We start from the raw sequence: 11803 nt of genomic DNA, 5'->3' as shown, positions 1-11803 counted from the left end.
GGGCTGGAGTCTCCTCTCACTCACACTGGTGTGTAACTCCCTTGCATTCAATTCACCACTGTAAAACTCATGTCAGTGAGAGGAGAATTAGGCCCTAGATACTTAAAATAGAAATAAAGGGTATGGAAATTATAAAGTACTTATGCCTTATAATTTATAGCTAGGTCCAAATTCTGCAAAAGACTATTGATGAACATGAACACAAATAATGACCACAAGATACATTCAGTTTTATTCACACTCTTGCAAGTCATTTTGTGCAAACATATCATAGCAGTGAATAGTTATTTGGAAAATTACTTGTGGAATGTGAAAGACTATGAAAATGTCAGTATATTGCCTTCTTGAAATACAGTATCTTTGATAGTCCATTTAGAGCCAGAGTTAGTCACCAAGGCACTTTTGAAAATCCCACTATGCACCTATCTGCAATTTTAGGCACCTAAATACATTTAAAAATCTGGTCCTTACTGTTTATAAACATTTCAGCCATTCAATCACGGAAACAGAAACAATTCCATTTGACTTAAGTGATAAATCACACATCATAAGTAATGAACAACATTCATTAGTACGAGACATTATTTGCAAAATATGTGCTTTGACAACTCCTAGGTTGAAATATGTTCACATAAAGTGCGTGAACAATTTCAAATAACAAATAAATTAAAAAAACGGATAGTCTGTAGATAATTCATGAAGAGAAAAAGGCTAAATTTAATCAAATAAATTCATTATAATGTTTGCTCAGTTCTTCAAGCTTACTTGAAAAATATTCTCAATACATATTCTCAGAACTGCAAGGAATATCTTTTGTTTTAATTCTGAAGCAAACTTTTTGTTCCCCATTTTTTAATCTTTGCATCACCTACTGTACCAGAATTTCACGATATCCCACACATTTATCTATTCAAGGTTTTTGCAAAGATCCTCTGCAGTCTGGCAGAGACAGTATTGATTTAGGAACTAGCAGTTGTGACAATTCAGTCACAGATTGGAGCTGGCTCGGTATGTGGGCTTGTCTGTCATGAGCAGAATTCTGATCCAAGCTGGTCTCATGTTTAAAAAAACAACAACAAAGAGCTACTTTTATCTATTATGCTCTGAAGGGAAAAGGATTACAAAGGCTAAATAAGCCATCGGAGTACTTAGCCAGCAATCCTAAATAGCACCCTGATAGGAAGTACAGGCAGAGAGCTAATTAAATTAGCCCTCTTTGATTTATTAACAAGCAGAGCAACAGATCACACAGAATTGTCCCACAAAACGAATAAGCATTTTGAGCCACACATTTGCTAGGGAACTTCCACCCCTGCAAAGCCCTGTCATGGGACTCAAGTTTAACAAGTCTTGATGGTTTAGGTCAATGTCCCTTACCCACCGAAGCAGAGATATATTGGTAATAATAAAGCAAAGCATATTATTTTGCATGCATGATCTTAATTCCATTTTTAATGTCTAGGACAATCTAGTGGTTAATTAGCAATTTGCTGCCCACCACTATGCAAATGAATGACAAGTAAAAGCCTTCTGCATCTGTAATTATTCCATTGATTTACAAGCCACTTTTCCTTCAGTGTTAGTTTCTCTGTGTGGGTGCATTCATGAATCATGTATTTCATTATTTTTAGAAGCATGCTCTGTGCCTTTTTGTGCTCTCCTAGTTCCAGCATCCAGTAATTACTACTTTTTGGATACCATGGACCTGATCCTCAGCTAGTGTAAATCAGAATAGCTCCATTGACTTTAATGGAGCTATGCCAATTTACGCCAGCTGAAGAGCTGGTCTTATATTTTTAAGAAAGATGTTTTAGGGCACTTGGGATTTCTCTGCTGAAAAGTAGTTGAGAATAAGATTCAGAAAAAGTCAGAGTGCCATAAATCCTAATTGCAGCTTGCAAACACACACACATATAGATTTATTTATATATACAGATCTGCTTCTGCTTAATCCCTAGAAGAAATTGTAATACTCTCCTAATATTTGATTTTTCTCCTGAGCTGCTTTTGTAAGTAAAATACAGAGTATACTTAATCCATTTGGCTACTTTCTCACAGTTTTACTGGTGGTTTTTTTTTTTATCTTTTACATTTAGCCTTGGTATTAGAGAGCTCTTGTGTTAAATTAAGTCAATTAATAAATGGAGACATTAAACAATCAATTTTGTCTGCATATCTCCACAGCATTATGTATGGCTGGCTGTAATCACAAGATAAATGCAATGTGCTGATGTATGGTAATGTTCAATAATGCATTCTCCACCAGGCTCAATTCATCAGGGAGTTTTTTGGAGGGGGGGGGGGAGCATTTGTTATTGGCTGTCTCTGGACCTCAAGGATAACATTCCGGTCCTTTTGATTGGCTGACCCACTGCTGCAAGATTCTAACCATCTTATTTTGATGATGAATATGAAGGCATGCTAAGCTGTGCAGGAGTGTAGTTCTCACAGGCTGCACTCCTTCCCCAGTCTCAAGGACTGACAGTCTCCTTCGTTGCTTTCCTCACCAAACAACAACAACAAAAGTTGTGATGCTTTTCTTCACCCAGTGCTTTGGGGCTGTATTAGATCTTATTCATCTTAGGTTTCAACATTACAAGGCTAAGAGGGTTTTTTCAGCTGCTGGGCAACTTGTCTGTGTTGTAAACCCAACACACAGCCTAAAGGTGAGTTAAAAATATGTTTCTATTCCAGTGTTTTATGCTACTCATTTGTTTCTCCATAGGGAGTGAAATGATGTTCTAGCACAATAGGACAGATTGTTGTGAACACATTACTAGCAAAGAGACTGTTTCATATGGTCTTTCTGTTTGTTTTACTTTAGAGCTAAAGGCAAGCAATCAGTGGCTACAGGGAATACTGTGAAGTTGTTGCTTCTCCCTCTAGTAGCTCCCCCCCCCCATCTGTGTATCAAATATTCAAGAGGCAAATGTTTGGAAAAAATTATTGGAAAAGTTAGTTTAATGAAAATCTGTTTCCTTTTGTGAAACATTGCAAACACAGATCCTGGAAATCCTTCCGAACTGTCTGATACCCTTTTGGGTAACGTGCTGCTGACTAGCAAGCTGAAGAGGGAGAGAGAGAGGTTTTCTTTGAGTGTTTGTCTATTTCTTCTATAGGGAATTTGAACAATTTCATCTGGCATATAAAGTGTCCCTAGTCATTTGCAAGGTGAACATATTTTAGTCATGAGTTTAAATTAGCCTTAATAAAGCAAAATCATTTATAGTCACCATAAAAATAACCCTCTTGCTCTATTCTCTTAGTAAGTTTCTAGATTTCCATTGACAACGTGGCAGTAGCTGAGCCTATGCCAAAACCCAATGATTGTGATCTCATCTAGAGAGAAGCCAAGCAACTACTGAGGCAAACAGACTATTGGGAGTCTTTAATTGGTTTATTATGGTAACAAATTAGCAGTTTTATCAGTGCCCATCTTGGCTTGCTGGAGGTCCTCACCGACCTCTCTTGAACAGAATGTCCTGTCCTGCTATCTAAAACCACAGATGGATTCTTTAGGCAGACTCTTCTTTGGCTGTTCCAAAGTCCTTGTCAGGAACTCAAAGGGAACCTCTTCCCAGCATAGGGCGTTAGGGGATCCTTTGAGAGAACGGGTCTCGCCTCCGAACTCAGGGTCAAAGGGAGGTAGGCACCTAAATGCCTTTAAAATACCACTGGTTATTGCCACCACAATCTTGTTTTTCATTATTCTAGAAAGTAGCACTCACAAAATGCAGGCTGCTAGGAATGCTATTTACAGTATCGGACAACACTATCTTGGAGAGTCACACTGATGAGAAGAGGTCATTTCTAGAAGCACATTTCTAAGCATGCCCAGAGCACGTTGGGAGCCCCCAGCAGTATGGATGAGGTAGGGCAGGCATTTCAGGTCTGCAAAGGGAACGTTTAGCGACTAGCTCACTTCTCATCTCATCTCTTGCAAAGTGATTCTCCCCCTCCCCCACCAATACAACCTATTTAAAAATCCGATTGTCTTAAGGTATGATGTGACTGTTCAGAATAGGTAGGAACTATGTAGAAAGAAATATTCAGACTCTGTAAGTGGATGGAAGATATTTTAACAAAATGGATAATTCTACCCTAACCCCTTTGATGTATCACAGTAGCAGGAAACCATCAAATCATTCTGCTTAAACAACAACAAGAAGCAGGAAATGAGTGTCCTAGGTTATTGCCAGTTGCGGTACAGCGGAGCCTAGACAGGTGCCAATCCAGCAGGATGTAGAGTGCCCATGGAAGGCGGTGGAAGTTTAGGGTGCTCAGCACCTCAGCAGATTGGGCTTGCAGTTAATCAGAACAATTTCTCTCAGGTTGGAGCTGCAGTCTGTACATTCCAATGCTTTGAAACAATTTGGTGTTTCTCTTCTTTATCCCCAGAAATAAATAGTGTCTCACTGTCTGAGTTCATAGCGGCTGAGCCCTTCAGGGGCCTGATCCAGAGCCCACTGCCGTCAAGAGTCTTTCCATTAACTTCACTGGGCTTTGCCTCAGGCATTACATGCAGAAGTCCCACTGAAGCAAATGGGAGTTTCAGATTTGGTGGAACGGAAGGATTGAACCCGTAACAAAAACTCCCCTTTCCTTCCGTGGGAGTGGCTCATATGGTGGGTTTGCAGGATCAGGCCCACTGAGCCTGTCTCACTGCATACGTTATAACACTAGGGGGATATGAGTGTGCTCAAGAAACCATTTCAATGTGAAAAAACCAATGACTTGTACAGTGAAGTGTGCTGCAAACTTATTAATTTATAAGTGCTCCAACTATTACTTGAACCTTGACACAGAACACGATACTGGTGAAATATTTTCAAAGATTTCCATATTTGGTTATAAGAATAATGATCACTGTTATTTAACTGTCATAGGGCTAGCAGCTAAAGACTACAAGCAGATTGGGCCTCATAGTGCTAGGCACTGTACAAATATATAATAAATTACCTAAATTATGAACTTTAGAAATAAAGTGTCCCAATATATTAAAATACAGGTGATGTATTACTTTAAAATTAAAAGCCAAATATACTCCTTAGGTGCCTTACAGTATTATGACAAACTTTGATGTCCCATATTTGACGATCCATGATTTGGTCATTTTAACCATAATTTTTTTTGGACAATCCTAAAATATAAAACAAGATGTAACAATGAGAGTACAAATCTGACGGAGAACAAGGGCCATGAGCACAGGCACTTTCCTCACTCAAAATGATGAACATTTGTGCTCACACTAAAATTGTCATCTCTTTGGGCAGGGATCGCTCTTACAGTAGCGACCAGATCTGTGCAGCGCCTCGCGCAATGGAGCACTGATGTGATTGCTACTGTAATACGAATAATAAATGAAAGGCTTATCACATTTCTTTATACAATCAATTATCTTGACACATCCCATATGGGCAGATCCTCCATTGGTGTACACTGGCATAGCGCAACTGAAGTCAGTTTGCACCAGGGCCCTGGTCCTGCACCATTAAAGTCAATGGGGGCTTTCAGTGCATGTAGGATCAAGCCCAATCTGAGGCTCTGTGGTTACACATCATGTACATTTTACATGATTCAGTGACCCTGTATTTACCAAGATGTTTACTCACCAATGCAATGCCAGGAAATGCTAATATTCTGCAGAGAGAGATTATGTGAAGTTCCAGTCTTCCTAACACGGTGGTAAATCCAGAGGAATTTCAGTGAACTCAATGGAATTACTCCAGATTCATTCCACTGTACTGTATCTGAGATCAGAATTCAGCCCTATGACTGTAAAGAAAGTGCTACTTTACCAATTCCTTTAGCGCTGGTCTCTATGTTGGCAGTAAAATACACACTTACAAACATATATTCTTCCTCAGGCAGAAAAGACTTAACTAGGGAGGCTTATGCTCCATTTAGTGTATTTTTAAAAAAATGCTAAAATATCAATGCAGATAGCTGTATTGATCCGCTGTTATTTTCTCTTCGTATGACAGACTAACACAGGCAGCTGTAAACAAGGACAGACAAGATTACAACCATCGCCCTCAATTTTCTTTATTTGATGTGGGTATAAATAGGTTTTTTGAAGACTGTTTCTCTTTCTTGCAGCTTTTTGTACTTTCTCCTTTCATGAGCTTTCACAAGAATGCCACAAGCATCTTAAAACCAGAGGCATGTGCTGAGCTGTAATCAAAATTCACTTGCTGAGCAGAGAAAATCATGTATTTACCATGCTTCTATAGGTCACCTTCATTCTCAATCATATTATATCCATTACTTAGCAACCTGGGATTCCTTCAAGCATACAGACAATGTGATGCCTCCCTTTTGAAATAAAAGGCAAAAGCATTATTATGTAGCTAGCCACTAGCTAAATGATTACACTCTTTAAGACCATGATAATTAATGGGGGTTGCTTAAAGAAGCAATGGTCATTGTGCCTGGATAAAGGCCATTTAGCTTACTGTGAAAGTTTTAAGTATTTTCTCTGCGTGGAAAGAACAGGAATGTATTCTGGTTCATGTGCAAAGAAGGGTCAATGTGTTTCTTTTCTTTTCTTTTTTCCATTAATGATAACTCCACTGTACAGGTTCCTCAGCCCCTCTTACACCTTCCTTCCATCAGCCCTTTCATGTCTTATATTTCAGTTCCCAAACAGAACATAGGAATGCAGGAAATTACAGGGACGGCAGAAGACCAGTGAACTCAAAAGTCTCTGCTTCTTTCCTTTTGCTGCAGCAGTTCAGCCTTACAATGGAGTATTTCCTCCTTAATTATTAAATATTATTATTAATAATGATGATAATAACAACAATAACAGCAACAATAATATTTTTATTATGGTTGTGCCTACGGTCCCTAATCAAGATAAAGGCTGTATTGCGCTAGACACTGTACACACACATAATAAAAACACAGCCCCCAAAACTTACAATTTACGCCCTGGTGACTTTATGTAACTCTAACTTGTTGTGATTAACACCTCCTTCCTTTGTTTATTTCATATTCTTGCTGTAAATAAATGTGTTGTTCTTTTAAGACCATCTTTTCTCCTTTCTATAGGACCTTTAGGCTCTCATGACATTATCATAAGGAACCATATTTAAAGAGGTGCCTAAGCACAGTTTAATCTTATAGCCACTCGGAGTATTGCATGGCTCACAGGGCCAAACTGTTATAACCAGATCTTAAAAAAACCCAAACAAATCTGCTTTAACTGAAGGAGAGAAGGGTTTTTAATCCTGTTATAATACTTTGTCTCCATGCACACTGGTCAGCCAGACTGCATTGTAATCCACTTTATCCCCAACAGACTTTGAACCAGGATTAAGTGCCGTGGTATATTGTACACACATGGGATTTAATTATTTATTTAGTGTAAGGCAAGAGAGAGACAGCTTGAAATGTGCTGCTAATAACCCACTCTGCTACATTGTCCCACTCTCCCCACCCAGAAGCCCTTCCTTTCTGGTTCAGGATTCTGACTAGTTTAGTTCATCAGGCAATTTCCCATATTAAGTAGTACTATAGTAACAATAACCACTAGAGGGCATTCAGAATACAATGTGTACACACATACTACATTATAAACATGGTTAGTTTGATAGTGCAAATGAGTCCTTATTAGCTTTAGGTTATTTCTCAATTAGTATTTGACACAGTGTAATTTGAAGAAGAGGTAAAAGCTTTAGCTAAAGCCTTTGATGTGAGCATAGTGTCCCTAGAGAAGGCGCCAACCATAGCTGACTTGCTGCATCCCTTAACCACTGCCTCAGCTGAACAGGCTTCAAAATGTAAACCTGGAAATCAGCTTAACGACAAATAGTCAAGAAACCTCCGCAGTTTGCTACATCTCCGTGCAAACGCAACCATTGTGATTCAGGCACAACCCTTTTCCTGCATCAAAGGCATGTGGGAGCATGCTTCACTGACTCTCCCTTGGGGGAGACCGTCTATTAATGCCTCTATCTATCTAATCCCTGGAGTTCTTCTCTATTGTAACCCATTAACCCTGAGTTTATAGACATACACACCCCACAGAGGCTTAGCACGGGGCAACAAGGGCTTCATTTTCAATGTCTAACACAGACATTACAGTGTAAAATTAGGACAGCTCAGAGTTTAAATGTAATCACATAGAACAGCAATTGTGATCTCTCCTAAGAGAAAATAAAGCAAAAGAAATGGAGGGAAAAATAGTTTCTGACTTAATCGTTTTAAACTGACCCCCCTCTTGTTGGAGATTAACTACTGCTGTTGTCTGTCGTGATACAGCACTGGGGGCAGGGGGAGGATAGGTAAATATTATGTTTGGTGTTGAGAGGATTGTGATTTTAAAGAAGTTTTTATTAAAAAGAAAAAGTTCCTCACGAAGTTTCAAGTCAGACATTTTCAACAGAAGACAGTGCAGTTATTATAATATTAGAGAAATACCCATCTGCTCAGCAGGGGATTTGACAGCAGGTGTTTATAACTAGCTATCTAATAGGGTCCCACATGCTGATCCATCAGCCCCACCCACAACACACTATACCCATTATCTTTCAATGTAGTTCTTAAATTCTATTGCACATAATGGGCCAATACATCTCAGGAGAAATGTAGCCCCATAGGGTGACTATTGCTAACACAGTGGGTGCAAACGAAAGAGATGTGTGAATGAAAGGCCTGACAATGTGAAATGAGTTGATAGGTCTCGATCCGGTTCCCAGTGGACATGTGTCACACAAAAAATAATCACAGCTGGCACTAATTGGCACGCTTTGTAGGTTACTCAGCAGAGAAGCCACAGATTAAATGCAGTATTGCCAGCCCCATGCGTTCAAAAATCATGGGTTTAGGCGCTCCCAAATCATGAGTTTGGCTCAAAAATCATGAGATTTAAATAAGAATAAATGTTGGGCTCTTTTTATTTGTCTTTTGGTGTTGGAGACTTTAGGGTCTATGTTTTCAAGCTTTTCTCTGCACCCACGAGGGCTAAAAACATACTTTTCTTCCTTAAATGAAAGCTGAGATGCTCAGGTTCCAGCATGTGGGGTGGGGGCTCATAGCACACCTTCAAAATTGCTAGACTTGCAATAAAATTGTCCAAGTTGGCAACATTGTAATGTTTATGGAGACTGAATTACCTTCTCACCCTCCTTACAAGTCAGGGTTAAGACATGTTCCCAGTACAGGGTGGGGAAGCTTTACACTGACACTGCCTATTCTGAACCTGTTCTGGGAATAAACAGAAGCTGTAATAAATGTATGACACACAGGCATACTGATAAGAGACTGGACTTTATTTCCTGATTCTACTCATCTGACCTGGGTCAGGGTGACAAAGGTTAATACTCCTGTCATATGAGAGGGATCAATAACCTGGGGAGTCAGTTTACACATAGGATTCCAGAGCTGTCAATCTGGCACCTCTCACGTGCACAACATTTACACACACACAAGAAAATAAAAGGTCCTTTCATTTGCCTTGAGAGATGTTGCCCCCAGGCCTGTTCCTGGGAGGTGGGAAGGGAAGGGAAGGAATGCAGTTTCAGTTTGATAGGATGAAGCTTTCTTTAGAAAATCAAAAGGGATCTAGGAAATATTTTGCTCCCATTATGCTCAATTTTTATAATAGATGCTGTAATGCAAGTAGAGATGAGCTGCCAAATTCAGTTGATCAGGATCCAGATCCAAACTTTGCCAGTTTGAGTGTGTTCGGAGCTGAGGTTTTTGTCTGGACATAGCTGTAAATGTGAGCAATTTCCTAGCATGCCTTTTTGTCCTGATAGGTGTTTTATTTGGAAACTGAAAGCCTGACTGTCAAGGCATTAAACACCTTATCGGATTGCTTCATTTTTATTTCTTTTCATAGCCTGTTTCTTTCTGTAAAGTACCTTCCTCTCCTTTCTGTTGTTCCTCACACTGCTACTTGCCTGCTGTTAGAAAACCCGAAGCAAAAGATTTTCCTGCTTGCTTTTTAGTAACCTGATTTTGGCCTGCTCCTGTCCCCACTGAAGTAAAACTCCACGGACTTCAGAGCAGGAGTGGGTTCCTTATTTGCAATTTAACTAATTGAAACAAAATTACAATCATTCAGTCAACTAATTGTTCCATGCAATCAATTCAGCTATTGATAGACTATACCAGCAAAACAATCACCAGTCAGAAGATATTCAGGAACTGTAAAAGCAGAGAGATTTAGCCCCTTTCCTCTCATTGATGTGAATGGAAACATGTGGCTGAATCTGAATGCATCATGTACCTTCAGATGTTTGTCAATATCTCTGTTTATTGGAATTAGTTTCTAGAGATATATGGGCTCAGAGGCAGGAATGAGTACAGCTGCACCAGGGGTAAAATTTCAGTGGTTCATGGAGGTTTTCTAGTAACCTCAGTGTGAGCATCGTCTTCTTCAACGCGTAGCCAGACAGTCAGCCGTAGCGATCGTTCACCATTTGACCCGTTCCTACGCAACCGCAAAGGCTTGATGGCCTGAGAGTCCGACACCACATACAAGATTTCTGCTTGATGTATGAAACATGTTCTACCCAAGTGTTCTATTTTAAGAGGAGGGGAGAGGGAAATATCCTGGCATTTCAGATGAGCTGCCTTACATATACTCAGTGTACCACCTGAATCAAAAAGCAGTTAACTTATTTAGAGGCATTTCTGAGTGTCTGGAAAACATTAATAGATTTATCCTCACATCATCCCTGTGCAGAAGGAATGTGTTGTTATCCTTATTTTACTGATGGTGAAATTGAGCTCCAGAGAAGCACAGAAAAATGGAGCACAAACGAGATCGAAAAAAATCAGATCAAATCAGTAACCTCTTATTGTGTAGAAAACAAATAAAGGCTACAGATAAACAATGAGGTGGGCTTCAACAGAGCAGAGAAGAGCATCACCCCATCAGAAAATGAAAACATGTTTACAATGTTAGAGACTGCCATGTGGAAAATAAGCAACGTAATAAGTGTGAAAACCTAGTAAATAAACACAAAGGGGGTTCTGTGTCCTGGCTGGGGTAGGCAGAAGGTTACAGTCACCTTCAGGCTTTGCTAAAATGAGAGTTTGAGACAGTAACTGCAGGATGATGCTATTGACAGTGTCAGAATATTTCGCATTGCAGACCCACATCCTGCAAACATATTTGTACTGGACTTTAAGCACAGGAGTAGTACCATGAACTTAAAGGGATTATTCACATGCTTAGAATTTAGTGCGTGTGTAGATTTTTTGTAGGGTTGGGGCCTTAGTCATCTGTCTTCATGTTAGAGGTATCCAAATTTCATTCAGCTGGAGTCTGTAGTAGGAATTTGCCAGGAGCCTGAGAGCCACACTTAATATGTATAAAACAGAATAGAATTCAGCCTTCTTCTCCTTTTAATAGGGAGAAACATGCTAGAAAAATTACTGGTCCCAGTTCTGCAATGCATCATCTGCTCCAATCCAGATGCAAGGTTGCATATTGGGACCTGTAGTCTCTACTAGCTGCATCCCTCTGATAATGATAAGGACAATTGTAAACTACATTTTAGAGCTATGTGAGCCAGTTTTGGCTTGTGGGCTGCATGTAAGTTTCTTCTTCCGAGAGGTACTAAGAGCTCGAGAGAAGATGTCTCTGATTATAGGTAGCTATCATCTAACAATTAGTAAATCCAGCCAGGCCACTTCCAGGTCTGAGACCACAGCTAACAAAAAATGGTTCCTTTGGTTTGCCCAAAAGAAAATCCAGCCAAGATTGCCATTCCTCTTTAAGATAAACACAGGTGATATGGATATGAGCACAGCATCCAAACATCATATGCAATATTATTTACAAGAG

The 11803-nt window shown here is 39.6% G+C and overlaps 1 protein-coding gene across 1 annotated transcript in view; it reads left to right on the top strand.

The window, feature by feature from the left end:
• The first annotated feature begins 2531 nt into the window (after positions 1 to 2531).
• SIAH3 (siah E3 ubiquitin protein ligase family member 3) overlaps positions 2532 to 11803 on the top strand; it is a 78057-nt gene continuing 68785 nt past the window's right edge. The window contains exon 1 of the mRNA XM_065423684.1: positions 2532 to 2666. Within this exon, the coding sequence (XP_065279756.1) occupies positions 2532 to 2666 (135 nt within the window). The remainder of the gene's footprint in view (positions 2667 to 11803) is intronic.

The sequence above is a fragment of the Emys orbicularis genome, chromosome 1, assembly GCF_028017835.1.
Source record: "Emys orbicularis isolate rEmyOrb1 chromosome 1, rEmyOrb1.hap1, whole genome shotgun sequence".
Lineage (NCBI taxonomy): Eukaryota > Metazoa > Chordata > Testudines > Emydidae > Emys > Emys orbicularis.
This window is presented reverse-complemented; position numbering and strand designations above follow the sequence as displayed.